General features: G+C 40.1%; 2 protein-coding genes across 3 annotated transcripts in view; both read right to left on the reverse strand.

Moving 5' to 3' along the window:
- Positions 1–5,290, reverse strand: part of IYD (iodotyrosine deiodinase) — a 66,064-nt gene extending 60,774 nt beyond the window's left edge. The window contains exon 1 of one of the 2 annotated variants that reach the window (XM_072332574.1): positions 5,239–5,290. The gene's annotated coding sequence lies outside the window, so the exon portion shown is untranslated. The remainder of the gene's footprint in view (positions 1–5,238) is intronic. The other variant, XM_072332575.1, reaches the window with a different exon arrangement.
- Positions 5,291–8,772: 3,482 nt separating this feature from the next.
- The window catches only part of PPP1R14C (protein phosphatase 1 regulatory inhibitor subunit 14C), a 52,088-nt gene continuing 37,081 nt past the window's right edge, over positions 8,773–23,779 (reverse strand). The window contains exons 2-4 of the mRNA XM_072331982.1: positions 20,464–20,547; positions 19,128–19,160; positions 8,773–10,097 (exon numbers count right to left, since the gene is read on the reverse strand). Coding sequence (XP_072188083.1) covers positions 10,023–10,097; positions 19,128–19,160; positions 20,464–20,547 — 192 coding nt within the window. The 3' untranslated portion in view covers positions 8,773–10,022. The remainder of the gene's footprint in view (positions 10,098–19,127; positions 19,161–20,463; positions 20,548–23,779) is intronic.

A 23,779-nucleotide genomic window follows, 5' to 3' on the forward strand; every position in this document is an offset into this window, starting at 1 on the left:
CACATCGATTTTCATTTTTTCAAAGGTATTTTAAGAAAATTATCATGCTATTGATGACATATGTCAGTGAACAACTAAGAGGCGATGAAGGAGGGGGAGAGAGCAGCAGAGGCAAGCAGCAAGGCACCTCAGCAGCCACCCGGGTGCACATCTTGAGCAGCCACCCGGGTGCACATCTTGAGCACCAATCCTCAGAATCAGAAGAGATCAGCATGCTGTCCCTGCTGGGATACATGAAGCTCAGGCGGGTCTTACTGCCAGGAGACTGGCCCAGCCAAGCAGGAGGTGTTGGAAAACCACCAAGCCAGCAACAGACTCTCGCCAGCTCTGCTTTCTCTCTGCCAGGTGCTGCCAGCTTCCTGCAGTCTCCTCCTGGATATGTTTGATATAGCAGCTGCTGAAAGGAATAATGCTACTCCTTTAGGAAAATGCAAAAAGTGATGAAGAACGCAGATATACTGTTAGATACTTCCAGAATCGCATGCAGGAAACTGCTCTCCTGACAAGCCTTGCTGCCTTAGTTGTGAAGGGCACTGGGGGGCTGAGCTCAAGGCTTCTCTTTTCCTCTCCACAATCTGTTTAGACAACATGGCCTAATGCTGGATGCAGGAGAGTGGGTGAGAAGTAATGCTCACAGTTTCCTCCAGATAACAGCCTGTGCAGTACACAAAGCCCTCATTCTTTTACCATGATGACCTCTTCAGCGGGAGGGGAAGGGCTGGGCCTCATCTTGACATGGCTCCTCACCAAGCACCAACGGCAAGCAGCACCATGTCTGGGTTTCGGACCGTGGAACCCACAGCTATTGCTGCAAGCAGTGCATGAGGCTCCACATTTTTCATCTAAGCCATTGGAACCTTTTCGATGCTCTTTGAGGGGGGATTCCAATCAGCAAGAAAACCAGGCATTGCTCATTTCAAACTGCTCCCAGAGGCAGTCACACACATGTTCTGCAAGATAATCCATAACCAAACCTCTGAACTGAAGGCAAACACTGGTTGCACATCTCATCCCCCTGCAACACACAGACCCAGGCAAACTATGAACAACTGTGATTATCTATCTTGTCCAATTGTGGCATTCCTTAAAGCAGAGAGAGAAGGATTTTGCGTGACTAAAAGGAAAAGCATGCATGTATGGAAAAACATATGGGTAACTGAACTATACACCCACCTGCCACTTGCAGAAAAGGGCTACCATGAAGTGTTGTCATCTCAGTTTACTCCCCTGGCCTACAGATGTGTGGATCCATCTCCCAAATGCATTTTTGTGGCTCTAAAATCTCCTGCCAAACCTCAGCTACCACTGATTTATGAGAGTTGTTTGCTTGCAATGACTCTTTTAACAACAGACAGTCCAGCATTCGACAGCTTTTTCCTGTCCCCAGAGGGCAAAATTTGGAAGTATAATTGGTTGGGGCATTAGCTAGGCTCCACTGCAACACATTTTCAATCTAAACACATTGTTCAAACCAGATTGCTTTTGTCTTCGATAATTTATATTAAAAAAAAATAAAAAATGAGCTGCTTGTTTCCAGCATCCACTCAAGAACAATTTCGTCCACTAAAGTCCCAATGGTGTCCAGCAAAGCACAGAAATGAAATATGAATGCCATTGATCACTAATCAAACTTAAAGAACAGATACTATCTGGTAAATTAAACCTGTAGCTTGCATTTAAGTGGGTAGAGGGTAAATTTATCAACTCTAAACTCAGCCAATGCCAGCATATTCCCATATAATCTAGCATGCCTACCTCATGAGTTTTTGTGCTCATGCAGACCTGGGGTCCTACCAGTGCAGGAGGAACTTCCAAGGATTATGTGGGGTGCACCAAGAAGGGCACCATTAACTACAGATCTTTCTTGATTGCTCCTGACCTGAATATTTTTTATCACAAGCACAACATCCTTACTAGGATTCCTGTTCCTGAAATTGATGGAGACAGGGAAGTCTTGCTCCTCATTTAAAAGGAAGCTTCAGACCTTCATCAGCAGAGCAAATGATTTTACAAGAGGCTCTTGAGAAAGCATCTCAAGAAACAATGACACAAGTTAATACACATTATAAAAGACTCAGTAGCCTCAGAGTGCCAGATTTACTAAACTCATGATTTTTTTGAGTGTTTGAGATGGGTAAGGTTAAACAGGAAATAAACTTTCCAAGAAGTGGAAGTTGAGCGTATTCCTATGCTGTATCTGCTACATGATCTGGGCTCCCAGCCCCAGTGCCTAATTGACAGCTGCTCTTCAATCTCTAATTAGCAAGAGTCAGTGGTCAGATAGAAAGGCTCTGGCCTCTTAATATTATCTTTTCTAAAAGCCAGCCTCATACACAAGCCAGATCTGAGACTTTGAATCAACTCGCAGTTTTTAAAGCCATCTTTCAGATGCTTCCCGACTAAATAAACAAACCCATTTTACTAAGGAAGATTTTAGTTTTGCAGAAAAGAAAAGATTTGAAATTCACAGCTGGGACTGGGCATAATAGCCTAGCTTTCTTTAATAAAGAAAACACTGAAATAGTGAAGGATTGGTCTGGCTTATTTGACCTCTCTTCAGTCCTTCCCTAGTTATCTTTGCTGTTGCTGCATAGAGAGGTGACAGAATTTTGAAACACTTGAATTTCTGCTGCAAAAAGGTATGAGATCAGAAAGCATTCTGAGGGAGGGGAAACATTTAGATCAGAACCAACTGTAGCCAAAAAAAAATAAAAGCTATAAGAAATAAAGTACTAAAAGAAGGAAGCACCTAACAAGATCAGGCTGAAAAAGTCTAATTTCACAAAGTAGTCAGATTTTCAGATTAGAGAGGTAACCAGAGGGAAAATGATAAACAATTGTCACTTCACTCAACCCTGGCTTTAAAACTCTTGCTTATTTTTCAAGAGCTGACATATTTTTAAATGCTTTGTCCTTGTGACAAGGATAGAAAATTTAGCCTGGGAGTGATTAAGCGCTGAGCTCAATGTACAGCTACATAGACAAAAAAAATAATCAATACAATATGCTAAGTGGTAGCACTTGACCAAGGCACATGGGAGAACAAAAAAGAGAGCAGGCATTTGAGGTAGACTATTAAAATTCCAAGGATATAACATTATACAACATGCACTACTGAGGTACATTGTTGATATGGAAACAGAATCATGTTTGATACATATAAAGAGGAGACTCTCCTCAATAAGTTATAGTTTGCATAGCCTTTTTCCAGCATATGACCACTGGGTGCTTGTTTTAAGTCTAACCCAGTGCCAGAAAAATAACTTCTAAAGAAATACATTAAAGCCTTTCTGATAACTGAGAAAGCTGTATTAAAAGGATAGCTGGAGTGTAAGAGGCAAGAATCGGGCAGGTCTAGACAAAAGAACATTAAACATCTTTATTTCCTCTCAAATCCCAGAAACTGTCTGTTGATAATAGCACAGGTACAGCTAAATCTATGTGCAAGAGACATGGTTTTTAGGTTCATGTATCAGAGCACTCAAGCTGTTTGTTGTCTGGTTGGGACAGCAGAGACTATACGCGCTACAGCCACTGCAGTGTGGAAGAGAGTGATACGGCCTTCCAGTGCTCTGCCTAACATACAGCCTTACTAGCAGCTCAAGCACTGCATTCAGAGTTGAGCGAACTAGCTAGGATTTGATTACACAAATATACTTCTATATGCATGACTCCCAAAGCATGTGCACTCACCCATCTGCTGAGCTACTGCCTGGACCCAGCAGTAAGCTCAATGGAGTCTGGTGGGAGGACATTCATCTCCTTTCAAAGTGTTAAACTAAAGAGGAATGAACAGCTTTTCTCCAAAGGGTACAAGGATGATCTGTGCTTGGCAAGTTTGGGCACCTGCCACTGGTTATTTCTTGTCTTTTTTGTTCCTTATTTTTGGCTTTTATGTTGTGCTACACCCTCAGGTTTCCAAACAAGACCACTTCCATGGCCTCATGCTGCTGCTACTAGAATGTCTTCCAGATATTAGGGGAAGAAAAAAAACCTACAAGCTTCAATAATCTTCTTCTTCCCCAGAATGTATGAGAAATCACTCAAACAGCTCCAGGATCTTTGTTCTCTCCTTACTGTGTGTGGCTGAGTTACATTTACTCACTGAAGACTTACCTGGGAAAGCGACATAAGGGAGAAAGTGAATATGTTTTATTAGAATGATTCCATAATTCAGAAGACGCTTAATCTTACAGCAGTCTTTCAAGTTTTTCAGACTGACAGGCAAAGGCAGCACAGACTCCGTGGCAGAAATAGCATCAGATCACACATTTCCCATTTTCACTGAATAGTAAAAGGTCCTTAGGAGAAATAAGCTACTAAACTTAAAAGAATAGGGAATATGGAAGCAGGTTATAAAGAAATGCATCATGACAGTACTGGAGGCAATGTATGCTAAAACTGATCTAGTAATGACTATTTCAGTAGGCTTGTATTTAAGGCTAGAGAGACACAAGAGAAGACATGCAGTTCATTGATGATCATTAGTTGCAAGAACAAGGCAAGAAACTGCTTGAGGGCTCACTTAGTACAGGCTAAGTCCAACTCTACTTCTGGCTTAATGTGGCAGTCAAACCAGAAGATGTGGGAACCTTTGCATTTCCACAGCTGAGGCAGCACACCATCACCCTCCACTCAAAGAGGGTTTTCCACATACTACCAAACAAAATCTGTTATCTGCATCTCCAAAGTTACTTTCAGTCTTAAATACATTTTCTTTAAAAGCTTGGTTTCTTTCACTTTAAAGAGAAATTTTCAATTTCTGTTGGAAGACAGAGAAGTCTGTAAGAAGCATAAGCTAATAACTCAGCGACTTCAATCACTATACCAAGAAGATTAAGCAGAAAAAAAACCAAACCACCAACACTAGGGTAAGGATATAACTAGCAACATCAGAACTTCATTAACACTCTGTATTTACACTGACAGCAGAGTTCACCAATGACAAGAACAAACTCTGCAGCACTAAGTGCTCTCTAAGCACATTTTCTTTGCTTCAATTATCTCTGGTTTTTGATAGCAGCATTAATTACACCTGTACCTATTACCATCAAGAAAAAGGAAAAAAAAAAAAAAGTCACACAATTCCAGAAAATACTTGAAGAAAAACTCTAGATTTATAAGGCCTTTGACCATTGTTAAAATCTGAAAGATTAATGCAGTGAAAGGGTGATACAGGAGCATAACGGCAAAGGAACTAGCGTGGATGGAACAGTTTCACAAAGGAAAAGTGCTCACCCATCTCTGAAGAGATCAGCTCACAAGAAAGACTCCACAAAGGAGGGATCTGCAACCAGAGAACCTTATATAGTGGCAGTTAGGCCTTAAATGAGGTCTGAAAGGTGCAGCCAGGCTCCACCCCTTCTGATCACACAGCCAAATTGCCTTCACCTGTGCTCCCAGGGCTGACGGGTCCTTTCCCCAGGTGCTCAATCAGTGATTCAGGTCATGACTCAGCAGTTACCATACAACCATCTCAATTGAGTTGAAGAAGAACTTACTTATAAAAGCATCCAATTTCAACTGGAAGATACCAACAAATAGTGATACCACTTATCCACGCAGTAACAGGCTCACTGCTCCTCACTCTCACTACCAAATTAGCCCATCTCCATCTACTCCCAAAGTACTCTTCCTTATCTTCCAAGCCTTCCTCCTCATTATGCTTCTCTCCAATAAATGATAATATATTCCTCATTTTATCTCCAAATTGAAATACAAAAGCTGCTCTAAAATTAATGCTTCCTATTTTATTATGTTGGCCCATGACATCAGAGGTGGATGTTGGTGGTGTGGCAGTAGAGGTTGAACCTTCCCCCCACTATTGCATTACATGTTGTTGCCATGTGATAGATGGCAGCAGAGGGGCAGAATGACAGAATGGTGTCTGACACAGAAGTACATATAAAGAAATGGTGCTGAATTCTTCCATGAGTAAAAAATTGTACCATTCATTGATGTTTACTGAATGTTTATGGAAGGTTTATGGAAACCAAACAGAGGATGGAAGCACAGTGAGGACTGGTTAGTGCATTTCAGTAGTGGTGACAGTGACTGTGGGTCATCACCAATGGGGCAGATGTTTACAAGTGTGGCATTCAGGCTCTTGTTCAACACTGGTGAGAATACATAGCTACTGGCAGGGACCATATTGAAAAATAGTGTTTTGTAGCTGAGAATTTGCCCTATCAGTGTTTATTGTGCACTTTGTATCTTTGTTATGGAAATAAAAGGGATGCATTACTTTTGGAGTGATGCAAGACTCTTGTCAGTCTTAGTAGCTGAACATGTAAGAGGACAAATTTCTTACTGATTTTTTTTTCTAGATTTCCAAGTACTTCAGCTCCTTTCTGACTCCTCAAAATCTCAACATCCTTTATAAATCAGAGAATCATTGCATGCATTTATTCAGTACTTGTTCAGCATCTGTGGAAGATGCTGGTGATGGCAAATCTTATGCAGAATCAATTAATCCTTGTGTTACAGTGTTTCACCAAGCATTCAAGTATGACTCTTTGTTCAGAACTAGACCTGTATCCTCTTCCAGTTTCCATGCAACAGGTGCACTGTTCATGTGGCCCTCATGCTTTTTTCCCCTGGAGCTGCATGCTTATGTTAAGGCTGTCTTAATACAGCAAATGCACTTCAGAGTTGCCAAGTAATTCAGTTTCCACACATACTGCCAGAGAAAAGCGCTAAAGACTCTTCAAAGTCTCACAGTGTTCAAGAGATCAAAGTGCACAAGAGGGGCAGGTATTTTGCTCCCACCTTTCTTGGTCATATTCTCCAAGAATAGAGAAAGTTAAGACCCTCTCTACCCCCTGTGTTCCTCAGATGGTCCCTGCACAAACTTTAGGAGTAAAACCCACCACAGGAATAATTGCAGGAAGGGGTAAAAATCAAGGTTGGTACGTTATTTCCTATGTCCTACAGGAATCCACCATCCTGTCACATCACTAGACACACTGAGTATGATTACAAGCACTTTCTCTTCCTAAGCCAACTAGAAGACATCATCACAATGTCAGCTCCTGCTGTAAAACATGCAAAGGATAATTATGTCACAAGGCATACCCCAGGAACACGCGCTCTCACAGGCAACCTTGTATACTGGAGAGGCACTTCAATGCCAAAGTAAAAAACCTCACCTTTGCTATGTATTTATTTCAGGGCACATCAGTTCCTTTCATTAGGCCATTTAAAACCTCAGAGAAGCACTCACTGCAGATTTGGCCCACATAAGGAAAGTGGCCCAGCCATAGCAGTGAAGAGTTTCAGCTACAGTTTAACTTCACATTGTTTCAGCAACACTGTGCTATTGATATGCCTCTTGAATATCTACAGAGCCAAGAACACCCTCACAGTATAAAGACATAGATCTCAAAGAAATCTTCATGAATGGCTTGGTTCTCCCCCACAGACACCAAGGCCAAGAGCATCTCAGTTCAGTAGAAAGCAGTGAAAAGGAGACCCTGTGAGTCTCCAGAAAAATCATACCAGATGCAAAAAACAGCTATTTAGAATTAGTTTTTGTCACTGACGCTTGTAATATAGCAACACATGTAGAGCTGGAAGAGGAAGCCCCTCACAAAAGTAAATGTCCTATTCGCACACAGCAGAAGATAGCATGGGCTGTCCCAGTGTTTGTTTTCAAGTCTACCACTGATCTCTTCCAACTGCTTTCAAAAAAGTGGGCTGCTATTTTCCACAACAACTGCAGTGCAAGAAAAAGACAACAACAAAAAAATGTAAAGAGGTGACACATACGGGCTTTTTTATCTGAGTAACATGAGGGAAAAATATTTGCAGTGTCATTTTGCTGCAGGATAAAAGATATATCAGACATAGCTGCCATTAACTTACATTTATGATTTCACACTCAGTTTTTATACAAGAAGAAAAGAATGTACCTATTTGAAGTTGTAAGAGGAATCATACAATGTTTCTCTGGATGTAGAAATGACCCTAACCTTTCTGGTCTGACTGGAGGTTGTTTCTAAACAGCACCTGCAATATGTAGGCAGCTGTAACTGCCTTAGATCCTCCACAAGGAATACAGACCAAGGAGAGAATCTCCTTGTGATAAGAGCGGTCACTTACATGGCCCTCCTTCTGAAGACATCCCATTGATAACACTGCCAGCAATTGTGAAAAACAGCAACATAAAAACAGCAGAAATCACAACCCCCTCCCTCCCCTCCTGGTATTCCCAGAGCTTATTTCACATTTCATTAAAAAAAAAGTTAAAAGTCTCCATTAGAAACAAGAACGGAACTGCAGCATCACCAAGGTACAAGACTTAAACTTGACTTGCTGCAAGGCAAAAGGACCAAGTCTTTTCTCAGGGCTGCTAAAATTCCCTAAGGCAAATTTAGAGAGGAACAGAGGGCAAGAAAGGCAGACAGCCCTGCTGCCAGGCCTTCAGTAGAGAACTGAGTGTCACCCACTGGTGAGCCCTCCTCATCTGACCTCTGGGCGAAGGCAAAAAAGGAAGCAGCAGTACTTATCTGAAAGCATTTCCACGATTTCTCTTCTTTCTAATTCTTCAAGGCACAGGGAATGCACGCCCCAGCTGTAGACTTTCAAAAGCGAGGCTGTCCACCAGGTTACAGGAATTTGGCTAAGCGATACTGAGCTGAGCCTTTTGTTGTACACTAAAAGCCAGTTGGGATCTACGCAGCTGGGTTCCCATGTACTCACCACCTGCCAGGCTTCTTGTTCTGGTAAGAAAGTCAATTTATCAACCTATTCAGCAACAGTAAAGTGTACATGTAACAAGTCACAAGTTGTTCCATTTATTTGAGTAAATATCTGGTAAATAAAATCATCGGTAAACATTACAAAATTAAATACATTAAAAAAGCTTGCCAGTATACATAAAATTCACAAACATGTACTTCTTTTGAAAAATAAAATATGTTCAGAGCACCCTTGATATAAAATGCCTGACTAGTGTCACCTACCAGCATATGGTAGCTTATCGAACATTTCAGATAGGATATTTTCCAGGAGGGAGCAGGGAATCTCTCTTCTGTTCTCGCTTTTACAAGAGATCCACATTATAAAGTCTCCTAATTCTCATGGTAGAGCCATAAAAAAGACTATAATAATCTTTGCCTACTTGAATAGGAGAAGAATCTTGATTAAGACCACATCACTAAATGCAAGACAGTGCTTTAAAGTTATTTTGGCAGCATTGCCTTTTCCTCCACTGTGAAGCAGCTTTTAAGTGGTGATGGACATTTCTCTAGATATGACTGCAGGCCCTTTTTCAGCATAGGTTTGCACAGTTCCAAGACACCATGAGGTGGAGAGGAAATGATCTGGCAAAGCATCAAAGTTAAAATAACAACTTTAAGTCTACAAATTAAGCCCTTAAAATTCCCAATTCTCATATGCTGCAGTCTAAATAAGAAGATATGATGACATTTTTCATACGGGCTACTTTAAGGGTACTTAGAAAAATGGCAGCACTCATTTTAGTAACCTAAATTGGTACCTTCTGGTAGCATATTTGCAATAACCACCATTTAAATAATTTACTGTAACAAACTTTTCCTTCCATCCATGTGAAACAGTATTCACAACCCACTTTATAATTTATGTACAGACAAGCACAAGAAATTTGACATCCATGAGTTAAATGTACAACCAACTTAAAAAACATTATCCAACTAGTCACAAGGAGAAGTCTCCTAGCTCTGTAAATGTACAAGATCTTCTGGTTTAGCACGTAGGCTTGCTGCCTTTCATCACTAACTCTTGGATTCTTCACTTGCTTCTGTAATCCTCAAGTGAAAGTTGAGCAGCATCCAAAACGTTGATATTCTTGATTAAAAAATAAAAATAAAAATTGACACTTAAAAAAGAACCCTTAAAACACACAAAAGAAATTCCTTGAGTCAAACCTGAATGAAATCATAAAAGTTGTGGAGAAAGACAAGTATTTTAATAAAGGTCTTGTATTCAAAGTCCCATTTCCCTTGCCATGTCTTTTACAGAGTGCTACTACTTCGAGTTATTTATATACTCTTCTTTTGAGGGGGACTGAGTTTTCTCATTCCTCTTATCCGAGTTAGCAGCTCTTTGATAAATTCCTAGGAAAAAAAGATTAGAAAATATGAGTAATCTTTATGATCCCATAATACCATGATTTTGAGTTTTAAAAAAATTCAAAGCAAACTGTACATTTTACTTTAAGCTTTTACTGCTAAGCTGGAATTTCTTTAGCCTGATATCCAGGAATCTTAGATGCATACTCTTAAAAGTGTGAATTACTGATTTTTCCTCTGTGAGAGTGTGCTGCTTTAGTTGCTAGTCATCTCCCAGCCATTTATTACACAGGGCCTTCTACCAACTGTTGAATGAGGTAAAATCTACGATAGGATACCATGCGAACAGCCAAAAGAGAATGTCACAGTTTTAGCCTGCACAGAAATCAAACAAAAGAGGTGTTTGTCTCACCATTTTCCAGCCTGGCACAAGCATTTTGTCTGGCTGCTCATTCAGCTGGAAAAGAGAGCTAGTCTGGCTGAGAACTCAGCTGTTCTCCTGTTGCCCTGTTACATTCCAAGCCGGCTCACCCTCTGACTAGATTCACCACTGCTCAGTGCCACACCAACTGGCTCCAGTCTGAGGCTATGCAGAGGCCAGAGGTAGCACCACTGGCTTGTTCTGGGTGAAACACTGGGCGATACTTGTGGTGGAGCTCAGTGATCAACATTATTCTAAAACAAAAGACACTAATGGGTCAGCTCTTTGTTCACACTGAGAACTTCCTCAGCTTCAGTGGGTTTCCTTTTTAAAAAATAAAAAATGTGAAAGAGCAAAAGCTTTAAGAATTGCACCATTATACACCAAAAGAATTTCAGATAATAACTGCAGGCATGCTAAAAGCTAAATCACCCCTTACTGTCACACTGGGAGAACAATGTTTATCCATGGTACTATGCATACACTCACAAAAAGGTTCTTATCTAGAAATCGTTTAGCTATGAACATGGAATGTAATTATGGATTTAGTCAGTTCAGTTGATGTGAAAGGACAAAAAAGCATGACTTCCTAGCCAAGCGCTTGAGGCTAAACATGCCAGTGAGCAAGGTCACCACCTAAATGACAACACAGTACCTTTCCAAACAGAGTCACACTAAAACATACATTATACGGGTGCTGAAGTGTACATACAGAAAGCCTCTGTAAATGGGTATTTTGACTTGAGAGGGGCAAGTTTTTTTTCTGGCACGCTGATATTGCACTGCATATACAGTTTTATCACTGCTTAAGTACCCACACCAGCTGTGGTTTCAAGTATCAACAGCAAATGCAAAGCAACACCTATCTCAGTGTGGGCCATAAAAGCTCACCAGGAACATTACGTATCATAGTGTGGTACTCACAAACCAGCTAGATCAATACCAGTACATGAAACACTTGTGTATCTCAACAGTGCACATCCCATATGAATAGGCATATAGCTTAAAGGGATGATTGGAAAAGTGCATTGTTAAGATCCCAGTTCTCCCTCTCTACCCCTTAGAAGCTGTATTTTTTCCAGATATGCACAGGCCACTGCAACAATATCCACTCCTATCTGTCAGAATACAGTACTTAATCACTGAGAAGTCAAAAAAAAGGAGAAAGGCAAAATCCACAGCACTTACTGCACTGTGCATTGATCCTGTGCTACTGTTTCATCATCCTAAAGGCCTGTAACCAACACAAAACTAACATGGCATGCTGCTATTTGAAGGAAGATCTTCACTCGGAGGGCAGTAAGGCATTGGCAAAGGCTGCCCAGAGAAGCTGTGGATGCCCCACATCCCCTGCAGGAGTTCAAGGCCAGATTGGAATGGATGGCATCTGCAGAACTGCCAGGGAAATCTACAGGTGTTATTGTGACCATAGCTGTTTGGGAACTACCTCTTTGAAAGCCACCTTTTTCATTCCTTCATCCATTTACTCCCAGCTCAGAAGAATTTGGAATAAGTTTCCCTTGGATATGAAATGCAGTCCGGGGATCAGTTGTTCCTCAATACAACGCTACAGCAAACCTCACATTATTGTGGCAGCACCCCCAAACACTTCTTCTGAAAGATATCATATTTGATTGAAGCTTTCCATCTTAAGGGCACCTAGAAACTCCTCAGTACTGCCAACAGAGCATCAAAATAAACCAAGCTGAGTTGAGATAACCTAATCAGGTGGGAGATAAATTAGGGGGTTTGTTGTTTTCTGGAAGGGGAAGGAAACTATATTCACTTAAAGAACATAAAATGATTACTAAAGGTTATCCCTATGGAGTTATTTTTCTTGAACTAAGTAAAACCCAACAAGAACATTTTGTACACAGCAAGCATTTCACACAATGCAGCAGTACAGTAGCGCAGTCCCATAGGTGTCAAGCCAGAGTACCAGTTCAGTATGTTTCTGATTAGCTCTAAGTATCATTTTGCATTGATGCTTGCACTGAACAAGCACTGTGTTTTTGTACATTTGTTCTCTGGTGCCTGTGCCTTTTGCGTTTTGCAGCGCTACATCAAGGTAAGGCAGCATTCTAGAGCAGATGCACATTTTCCCTCTTGGAGGCATAAAAGGCAGCTTTGCAGCATTTTAATAAGCCTTCACTTTACAGCTAACTGACTCAGCTTTATAACGCACAGTAATACCCATTTATTTTCTTTAAACATCACTCAAAAACTGCAGTTTTATTCCTTGCGGACATTAGAGTTGAAGCTTAATAGGAGGCTTAATATCCACATCCATCTCAACCTCATACACAAAAAGTCATTTTACATGGAGCATTTTTGTGAAATCCCTTCTAGGAGTTGGGCTGACGTTTAGCATCGTGAATTGAAAGCTAATCATGTAGCAAGATAAGTAAAAAGTAGTTCTGCAACACAGGTTGAATTATCTACTTACTAATACTTATTTAATTCTCATAGTTGCAAAACACTTAAAAATAACTCAGTTAAAGATTCAAGAACTTACAAATTATTCCTTTGAGGACTACAGCCAGAAGCACAGAGGGCATATCTGTACTTTTAATGGAAGAAAAATCCAGTACCAACAGTTTGGTCCTTTGTTAATGGGAAAAAAAAAAAAAAAAAAAAAAAAAAAAAGAAGGAAAAAAAATAATAACAAAAATGTATATAACCCTAGTTTAAATTCTTTCCATGGATTTTCTTCAAGGAGAGCACCTGTAGATATAGCTTTGTCACAGGCATGAAGTCTTGCTAATTTATAATACAAAATCGCTGTTTCCAGAAGACACATCTTTCTAATTCTAAAGTCAAATTCAAATGAGAGCTGGACAGAGAAGAAATCTATAGTTCACTTGAACTCATTAATTGTCAGCCTTAGGCAGTTGCCTTCTCCTTTCTCTAATGCTTTCCATAGAATCAAAGGCATCTAGTTGAACAAAAACATTCATCTAATGCAGAATTTAAAAAATAAATAAATAAATAAAATTAAGAAGGCAAACAAAGGTGAAATGATAATTCAGCAAAGGGGAGGAGATCACTTCACCTCTTTGCTTTGGAGGTGCGAATCACTGTTTTAATGAGGTCATTTGACAGGCAATGAATTCTCAGCTTCCTGTTCAAGTCATCCAATTAATTCTAGACACTAATTAGACTTTTTCTCTCCAGTTTTCTCTTCCACAAACAGAACACACGTAATAGGACTAAGTCTTAAGGCAAAATGAAAGGTGTCTCATACTTCTGCTTCACCAGAGCATGAAATGAATCCTCAGTCATCTTTGCTCCACAGCTTTACTTCCCTACAGCCAAGTCAAAAATCAAGATTTCCTCAATTGTTTGCCTGAGGCTGTGTCATGGTTTTGTGGTGTTGCTGTCAATATTCCACATCATAACATCATGTGCAGTATGGATCATTGGAAGGTTCATGCTCCAGTTCCATGGAATGGCTGCGTCCCGAGTACTCAGCTCTCGGAGGAGAACTACATATCCCAGAGGACGTCGCGGCCAGAGATACGTCAAGGGAGGAGGACATATATAATCACGCTCCCAGGCTGGAGCTCTCTCTCTCAGACCCTCAGAGAGTGGGAAGCATTCCAGCCGTGTCGCCTAGAGATCACAGTAGGCCTCTTGGTTTTTGGGGACTCTCTCTCTCTGTTTTGTTCGATTTTGATTTATTAGCCTCAATCTTATTGTATTATATTGTGTTATCTTGTATTCTGATATCATATTTAGTAAAATAAGTTTTTTTCCTCCTTAGATTGCTGCCACTGTTCTTTTTCCCATTCCCCTTTTCCCTTCCTTTCTGGGCTGGGGGCCCTACAGGACAGCTGCCCCTGTCAGGGGCACAGGTAAATCTAGGTAACCCGTGACAGGCTGTCTCCCAGAGAAAGAGCCTGATCAGCTGAATGCAAAAAGTAAATCCAGCCTAGAGAGTGCTCTACATAACTATGTGAGGAGGAAACTTGAAAATACCATCTGAATGGGGGAGGAAAAAGAAGAGGTAACCCTATTTCCAAACACCTTCCCTTCCCCACAGGCTCAAACCTTAAGATGACTGCACATGAAGAAGGGAACTGATGAGTCCTAGATGTTTCAGGGAAATGGGGCCAGAAGCTGTCTTCTGATATCAAGAATTGGTGCAGCACCTCTGCAGCCTCACTGCATAATACTAAGGGTGACAGAGAGGCCACAGCACTATACAGAGGAAGACAATACACAGCAGTTCAGCTTCTCGGTGAGCCCTGTAGAAGTCACTGACTAAATACCACAACTCTTAGCTGTGGTTAAGATATATACTCTGGTTACGCCTTCATTTTTAAAATACTGCAATGAGTATTTGTAAGGTATGCTCACGAGTACTTGCAGAAACAACAACATGCAAGTTTAATTCTCTCCAACACTGTAATTCCAATTTAGGGCAGATCTCAGCAGGCATGTAAGCCATTTTAGTTCACTGAATTCAAAGCGGTCAAACTAGATGAACTTTAAGGCTTGTTTCAACCCAAACCATTCCATGATTCTAAAAGGATCAACTAGAGACCATATTTTTTTCAAAACGCCTCTGCCTGCCTTGTTTTAAATATGCATGTTTCTTAACATTTTCTCTTTACAAAGTGATTTATTTGCTATCAATTAATATGGACATGTAAGATAGTTACAGTGACTTAATTTACCACCCATCAGCTAAGCTGCCATGACTGAGCTTCTAAGCTGTCCTAGGTGCAAGGTAGAATACTGCACTGAGGCTTTAATAATCTTTATTATTGTTTAGAATGGGTATCTTCTGTATTGCTGCCCCGCAATTATATTAAGAACAAACAGAAACCAGTAACATAAGCACAAAATAATTCATAACACAGCAGGACCAAAAAACAAATGATCTTTCAAAAGTTGAGAAATACCATTTCAAAAGAGTTGAGCTTTCTATTCATGTCTGTATACTAAATGCATACATTATCTGAAGACATACTTAAATCAGTGTTAAAAAAAAACAGTACTTGGACCACTCTTGAAGCTGCCACTGGCTCCAACTAAACTTGGGGAAATGCACAGTTAAGCAAATGCCTCTCTCTATCTTCTCAAAATTGTTAAAACCTGCTGAAACAGTCCAGACATTTAAGTACCCCTAAGTAGTCAATGGCTTAAATCACTGCCCATATTGTCCGGAAAATATGCACAGCAATTTAACACAGTTCATTTGGAAATCACATTGAAAACTGCTACTAATACAAAGTTCTCAACAAAATAATTTTATCATGCCATTTCATTTACTTTTTCTTTCATTTTGCGCTGAGTGAAGATTTATACTAAGAAAATGGTCTGGTAGATTTAATCCTGCCTGCCTGAGTGGAAGAGATCTCTAAACCATTTGCCCTCAGTTTTATATATTCCTTTGAAAGACGAAAAAAAAATAAATAAATTATTAAAAAACAAAACAAAACCAGAACTTACTTAACTAGGTTCTCTTCAAAGATGTTTTTTGCAGAAATTATGTAGTTCAACCACACCCTTCAGAGTCATTATACCCACAAATAGCTTGCTCATTCAAGTACTCTTTCATAAAAGTTCGTGATCCTTGAGCTCCCTTCCAACCCAGGTCATTCTGTGATGCTGTGAAAAGTTCACAAGCCACATCTCTCCTCACATCACTTTGACAGTTCTACCTACAGAAGCTTTAATTCACATCTGTGACAAATCCATCAGACTATCTCCAGAGCAGAATCTAAACAGGTGATCTTGCGATTTAGCCAGCTTCCTTCAAAGTATACTTCATTTATTTCATGTCCACAACAGTCTTCCTATTCTGAATTAACCTACTGTCAAATACCAAAACCTTATAACCAAAGCCACAGACTTACTTTGTTACATTATTCACTGCTAACATGAAACTCAGAATTCCCTGTAACCTGTATTAAGACCCTCTATTGCACAGAACCGAGACAGCCACCTGGGAAAGGTGTGGGTGGGATCCTCCCCAGGCAATGCATGGCACAGAGAAGTGCTATCTGCCCTGGCCACATGGACAATTGCAAAGGATGCTGCTGCTCACAGGTCTTTTGCAGCCACAACTGTTCACATACAACATCTTACAACACTGATTTTGCACAAAGCATATCCTATAGCAGTGCCAATAGAAGAACTCCTCTTCTCTCATAACAAGCCGTGGCTTACATAGCTTAAACTACATGATTTGTACCACCTTGGAACTAGATATGATAATACCAGAAGTAAGAAAGGGAAATGGAGAAAGCAATGTTTAATTTTGCATGATGGAAAGACCATTGTCATATGTCAAAGCACCATCTCCGCTTGGAAAGGTAGTGAATGATACACATCCAGAGAGACATCCAAGGCCTGACTGGATGGGGCTATGGGCAACATAATCAATCTGTAGGTGTCCCTGTTCATTGCAGGGGAACTGGACTAGATGGCCTTTGAGGGTCCCTTCCAAATCTAAGGATTTTACAATTCTATTACAGAGTCTGAGAATGGAGATTCAAAATTCCTGCCCCCTTTCAAGTGAGCTGGATAATTGCATTTCCTCTGATGAAAAAAATCAATCCAGAATCATAAAATCATTCTGGTTGGAAAAGACCTTAAAGATCATCGAGTCCAACCATGACCTAACCACACTACCCTAACTAACAACCCTCTGCTAAATCATGTCCCTGAGAATATATGCATAAACTCTTCAACCATTCCTTCATTGGATAAAACTAAACAAAACTGGTGTAAAGTATGATTTATTTCTTTATTTATTGCAGGTGGGACAAAAGCTTCAAATTATTGAGCTTTCTGTCTGTTGGATATTTCCTTGTGTTCTGAATAGCAGAGACCTCATATTACATAATTTTTTACCCAGAAAGAGATTACAGCTTTTTTCAAGTGGTACAACTATTGCTGAAAAAGCATCTGGTGCGCTCAATGAGCTGTATTTGAGTGGTCAAGAGAAATTCTATCAGCTCATATTTTTTCTCCACAAACTTTCTAGAAAGCCTTTCAAAAATCAACTACCTCCATAGTTTTTCAGTCTGGAAATGGGAAATGAATGCAGATTTTCTAGAAAAGGCATCTTTATGGACTCTCATAAAGTAAATAAACGCCTACCTACAGGCTTTTCATCGTTCATCAATGACAGGTTAAAAATTACAATTTTAAAACGGCCTAAGTTAACAGTCATGTGGTGTTACTAGGCTCATAATGCTACAGATGAAGAAGAAAAGCTGCTGCTGTGAAAACAGTCCTGAGAAACAACTTCCATTTTAGCAACTATTGTCATAGACTGAATTATCACATGAGATTGTCAAGGAATATTGGTATTTTGCCAGGTAAAGGAGCTGTCTCCATTCCGCCAAGAGAGGACTAGAGAGCCAAGTCAAAAACTGCAGCATTAATATTCCACCCTCATCCCAGAGAGCAGAGGGCAGTTTAACAATAATATACATGTTCAGGATGTTTTTTCATGTGAAGTGCCACACCAACTTAATTTACCTGCTCTGCGCAAATACTGCAGTTTTATAAACAAGCTTTGCAGTGGAAAACTCACTGGCATCTGTCACATATCCTTATGAGAACTCTGAAATTTGTCCTTGCACTAAGTGTCAAACTTCAGAGCTGGAACAGCACAGAACAAGTTGTATGTATTTCACCAGGTGAGTCTTTCTGGGTCAGCTCCCTCTACTGTCAAAACGTTATTTATTACCAGCAACTTCTAGACAACTTTTCCATCATGCCACAGGAGTAGATAAAAATGAGAAGTTTCCAAAGAAAGTATCCAGAGAGCTGGAAAGTGTATCTGTAACTGTAACAGCGGTTCTTCATGACACTGTGACTGTCGGTAAGGCCCAGTAGTTTAAGTGGCTACAACTACCGATATTACAGCACTGCTCATCATAGTAAAAAGGAACCATATGCAGCCATGTTTCAAAAAACCAAAAGCCTAGTTTCCAGTCATGCACAACTGAGAGGTAACTGACTTGAGAGATCCTTTAAGCCACCCACTCTATTAAATACTCCGCATTTGGCACCGTCATTTTGTTAAAATATTTACTCTTCCTACCAAACGTGCATTAACAGATAGGAAGTAGGCTATGTTGACTCTGCAAATAGATACTCAAGTTGAAAGTTTAACACTTCAAACTATAACTTACTAGTTCAGGTTGTCCCACCAGCACTGAAATCTACTCAAAGAATGAACTAGCTGAGGTGTGTATCTTCATTAAAGTTCCCAGATTTACTACCAACATTAAAATTACATGACTTCACCTTGAAGAGCACACGGTCCATCTCTCAAGTTGAAAGTCATGGAAATGGTTTGAGGGTTTTTTGACCACGTGTTGTAAATTGTGTCTAGTTCTCTTGTATCATGACAGCTCCAAGCATCAGTAAATTCAACCATGCTGTTGCAGAAGACAACAATGGTATACTTCTGCTGGTATCATCAGAAGTTCAGTCACAGAGCACAGTTCATTCCTACTATAGTCAAATGACAGGGTTAAACATTCTCAGCAAATAAAGCCCCAAGCCCATCTGCTTGCCGTTAGCATTCCTATGTTAACTTTAAAATAAGTGAAATAAATAAAGTTAGTTTAACTTGAGCATAGCCACATTGTCCACAGGTGAATAGTATTTAATAAAAGTCTTTTTACCTCTGTTGGTTTGTAGCAATCTACAAGAGTTTCCTAGAAGCAAAACATGAAAACAACAATTTCAATGAAGAGAAACAATGAACATAAATAAGAAACAGTAGGAAATCTCACAAGGGAGTGGGGAAAAAGAAATGGAGCAAGAACCAGGAACCACTCAATGAAGATGCTATCAAACAGTGAGTGTTGCATCAGGTCAGCTTTACTCCTTTGGTGGGCCAAGATGATTTGCAGTGGGAGAAAAATGATGGCTGCTTCCTCCAAGCTGGAAATAACAAAATCCCTCCCTCAAAGACAAGTGAGGAGAGGAGAATCCAAGAATATTTCTTCCAGTGACACACATGTGAAAGCAGCACCACTGTATTTGCAATGCAGAAATATAGACATTAGCAAGATCAGGCACTCCAGGGCAGGGCAGCTGCAAGCAGCTAGTTTAAGCAGAAATGAAACAGCAATGCTATTTATGAACGCTGAGTAAACTGCTTGGAGAGATGAGTTTCTCTGGTTGGACAGTGGGCACTCAGAAAGGCATGCTGATAGCCGCTGCTACCACAGATGTGCACCTAAGCATCAAATCAGTGATCTAGAAATGGGCTGAAGTGCTTAGGGACAAGTTTCTTTTCTTTAGTGCATCTGAAAAAACTTACAAATGGAAAACCTTAAATTGCTTTCCTATCTTAGCTGAAAGATATATATATATATATATATATATATATATATATATATATATATATATAAGGACAATTATGTTTCTTTCCCTTGTCTCCTCATTCTTCCATTCATTTACTTTTTCTCGTACAAATTTAGCAGATATGTTCTGAATTACCCTACTAATTCCCATTGCACTTTCACAAGGGTTACTTCATGAGAACTTGATGGGTTCAAGTTTCTAGCTGGTATAATTAGAGAAACAAATCTTCCACTATCTTAAGGACAAGGCAAAATTTCCAGTCTGTGTAAGCACAAATGCACATTTCTGCTACTTCAGTGAATCAGATAAACTATCCGGTCATCGCAAGTGACTCTCAGCCACACAGTTTTCATATTCTTTACTTTACATATTTCTTTAAAAAGGAGAAAAAAAATAGGGCTTTCTAATCTGTCTTAAAGTATCTCCCTATATTTCTGGATTCTTTGAACTTCATTTTTATCATCTACCTTCCAGAAATTTCTTATCCTAGAAGATTTTGATTACCTTCACACAGTCCAGCAGATTATGCTAAACTCTGAAGCAGGAACCTCTCTGTTCTAATTCTGTGCTTACAGTGGATTGATCAAATATAAATCCAGATGCATTAATTTAGCCACATTTGGATTTTAAAGTAGAAAATAATATTACCTGTAATTTGAGAGCTCTTTCTTCTTCATTGGCTGCATCAAGAAGGTCATCAATGTCAATTTCTACATCTGGCATCTCTTCTTCCTGACAAGACAGAATTCCCATTTAGTTCATAAAGGTAGACTTTAACTAACCTAAAAAGCGGACTAAAGATAGCACACAGAACCCAATCTGCCTAGAGACAGACAAGAAGAAAATCAGTAATGAATGGTGACACTCTTATGGCCTTCACTTATGGGCCTCTCTTATGGCCCCCACTTATGGACCAGCATAGGCTCAAGCCCCAGCCACATAGAAGTAATCCCTCCCTTGTATCTGGCAGTTGTGTTACCAACCCATGCCCAGCAGCACAACTCATGCTATTCTCACAGAACCAGGCAAGATGATAAAAAGGGGAGAAGAGATCAGGGAAGGCAAAGTAGATAAAAGCTGTGGAAAGCTACCAAACTGCTTTGAAAACATCCTTGACTGGACTTATCATTATTTTCCCCCACTGTGAAATACCCCCCCTGCTAAAAGCTGGCTTTCCAGCATAAAGTACATGTCCCACCAGAAAAGCTCATATTTCCAGTGTATGCACTGAAGCAAAAAGTCTAAGGCATGGAGTAATTTACATATCTCTTTAAGCCTTTATCAATCCTTTTGCATCACCGATACATCAGAAATGTTCCTCAAGTCTGAGTTCCCATCTCCACCTTTTGAAGGACCTCTGAGCTCTGGAATCCCAATCAAAATTCACTGGCTACAGATATCACTGCTTATCATCTTTGCAGTTATGCAAAAAACAAACATTCTCTTAGCCATTTTTCACATTTTTCAACGACAAGAGGCACTTCAAGCTGGTAAAGTTAGTAGCAAAGTAACATAGCTTCAGCACCTTACTGCACATACAAAATACTTTGCTCTCAGCCTCTCACCCATGCCAAGTCCCACATTATCAACACCTCAGTGCTGCAGACACACTTCTCTGACCAAGCCAGCATACTGGCACTGCCAGCCTGTACTCTCCCACCCCTCCAAGGTATTGGCTCAGCAGCGCTGCATCACCTCAGCATCTCCCAAAGGTAGACAGGGATCTGAGAGCATCCAAAGGGTTGGGCAGATTTGAGTCATGAGGAAGCAACAAGGCTGTTATCTGTAGTAGCACCTATTTTCTTGAACTCCACAGACACCTTTACAGTTCTTTAAAGGAACGTTTTGACAAAAAATATGGTAGTTCCACTGATTTTCAAAACAATTTTACTGGCTGTGAAATAACAGATCCAATAGCAATGAACACAGGTAACACCAGAATTACTCCAAACATTATCAAGGAAGATACCAAATAAGCACAAGCTAATCTAATTAAAGTTAAATGTCGTCACCAAAGTGCCAAACAACCATATCAGAAGTTCCAGCTGAAATGCCAGCTGCTCAGAGTTCACTGGTGTGGGAAGAGAAGGGACAGAAATGGATGATCTAAGTTCCCTGTTCCCCAGTTGAAAGGAAAGCATGCAGGAACACGACCATGTAGTTATACAGGCTGCTAGATCCAATGAATAAGAATATATGAAGTATGTCCTTTGTCCAATTAGCAAGTTCTTTCCTTTTCTGCATGCATTTTAGTCAGAAAGGAAGCGTGGGTATTTGTGGAGATGACTAGCTACTGTAAGATGTTCTAGCAACAAGGGAGTTTCTAACCTAATGCTATAAACTTGTTAGTGATTTAAACAATGGGGAGAAGAAGAAAGAACCCAAATCTTTCATGAACTTCAGAGACATTCAATAAAAGTATTCAGAAGTAGAAGGTGTAAAGACTAACCCACAACAGTGGAGCATTTATTACTTCAGCAGCTTACCATCCCAGCTCTACACTAATTCACATATCACACTAAGAACCAGAAATTCAACAAATAGAAAATAAGCCTCCTGAACAATTTATCTAAGCAGCTTATTACAAATACTGTTAAGACAGGATATCTGAACTTATCATTAATGCTGTAAACACCAACCAAAACATACACCCATGGAGCTGCACAAATGCAGATTGCACACCCATCACCACTCAGATGTGCTGTTTGGCACACTGAATATTTTATCAGATAATGTATTTTGTACTTTTGCCTGTTGCATTCTTCCAAATGAAATAATGCAGAAAGACAACAATGAGAGGGAAGCCCCTAAGAAGTATATAAAGCTTTACTGTGATCACGCTCCACTGAAGATGAGAGCTTCTGAAAGATTAGTCTTATTTTGATTGGTATAAATCACAGGGGAGACATCCTTGTTTCTATCTCTCTCCACTCATACCTTTTTCAAATCAGCCTTCTCCTACTTCTTCAAGGTTAGCAGTGCTCTGCAGGAGACAAAGTGCAGGAGTAGTTTGAACCTTCTTACAGATGTCCACTGATCATGCCAAGGAGCCTTACTGATCCCACCTTTGGAATACTTGTAGCAGAAAAAGACTGAATCCAATCTGAATCTTTTCTCTCTGGGAATGTATTTTACAACACCATCTTTAGTGATGTTACCAGACATTATCTCCCCCTGGAAATGACAGTCATCCACTGCTGAGTTAGCCCTCACCCTCAGCTTTTGTTGCTATGTCAGCTAAGTATCAGTAAGTCACTGAAGCTTGAGCATAAGAGCTAACACAGCTCAAGGAAAAATGCTTTAGGAATACTTCAGAAATGAGGGAATATAATTGTGCCTGACATACTGGCATTCAATTGAATTACACTGTTTTAGATTACACACCTCTTCACCACTTTACAGCAGATTTAAACTTTGATACAACATATAAATGCAGGGGAGAAGCCCACTAGGTAACTCTTGTTCCTATTTTTGGCAGAATTAACAAATGGGCATCATGAAAGCCTTCTTTTCTCTCCTGAAACACTGTGTGTGCATGATCTCAGCTTCATGTCAAGCATGGGAAAAATGTGCATAGCTCAGGAGCTGAGCACTCCGCAACAGCTGTAATGACAGAGGAAAGTAAGAAACGGTTGCGCCTTCTGTTTGCTTGATTTCACTGGTGAGATAAGTGTGATTGATCCTACTATGGTTAAGCAGTTAAATCTTAATTGGTTGGGCTAGCCTAAAAGGGGTCTGCACACCTGAGGGGTTCTTGTTAGCACCATGAGGCTGCGTAAGGAAATCCCAGCACTCCCATCGTCTGCTCCAGTGAGAGAGAAAACGAGGTGTTGCAAATGGCAAACGATGGAAAAAAGAAACAACAGTAATAATGCTGATAGGGGGCAGACTCCAGAAAAGCTAAAACAAAAAAGCTGTGGGGACAGGGTGTGCAAACATTCACCATTTGAAACAGCTGGAGGAG

This window comes from Excalfactoria chinensis, chromosome 3 (genome assembly GCF_039878825.1).
Source record: "Excalfactoria chinensis isolate bCotChi1 chromosome 3, bCotChi1.hap2, whole genome shotgun sequence".
Classification (NCBI taxonomy): domain Eukaryota; kingdom Metazoa; phylum Chordata; class Aves; order Galliformes; family Phasianidae; genus Excalfactoria; species Excalfactoria chinensis.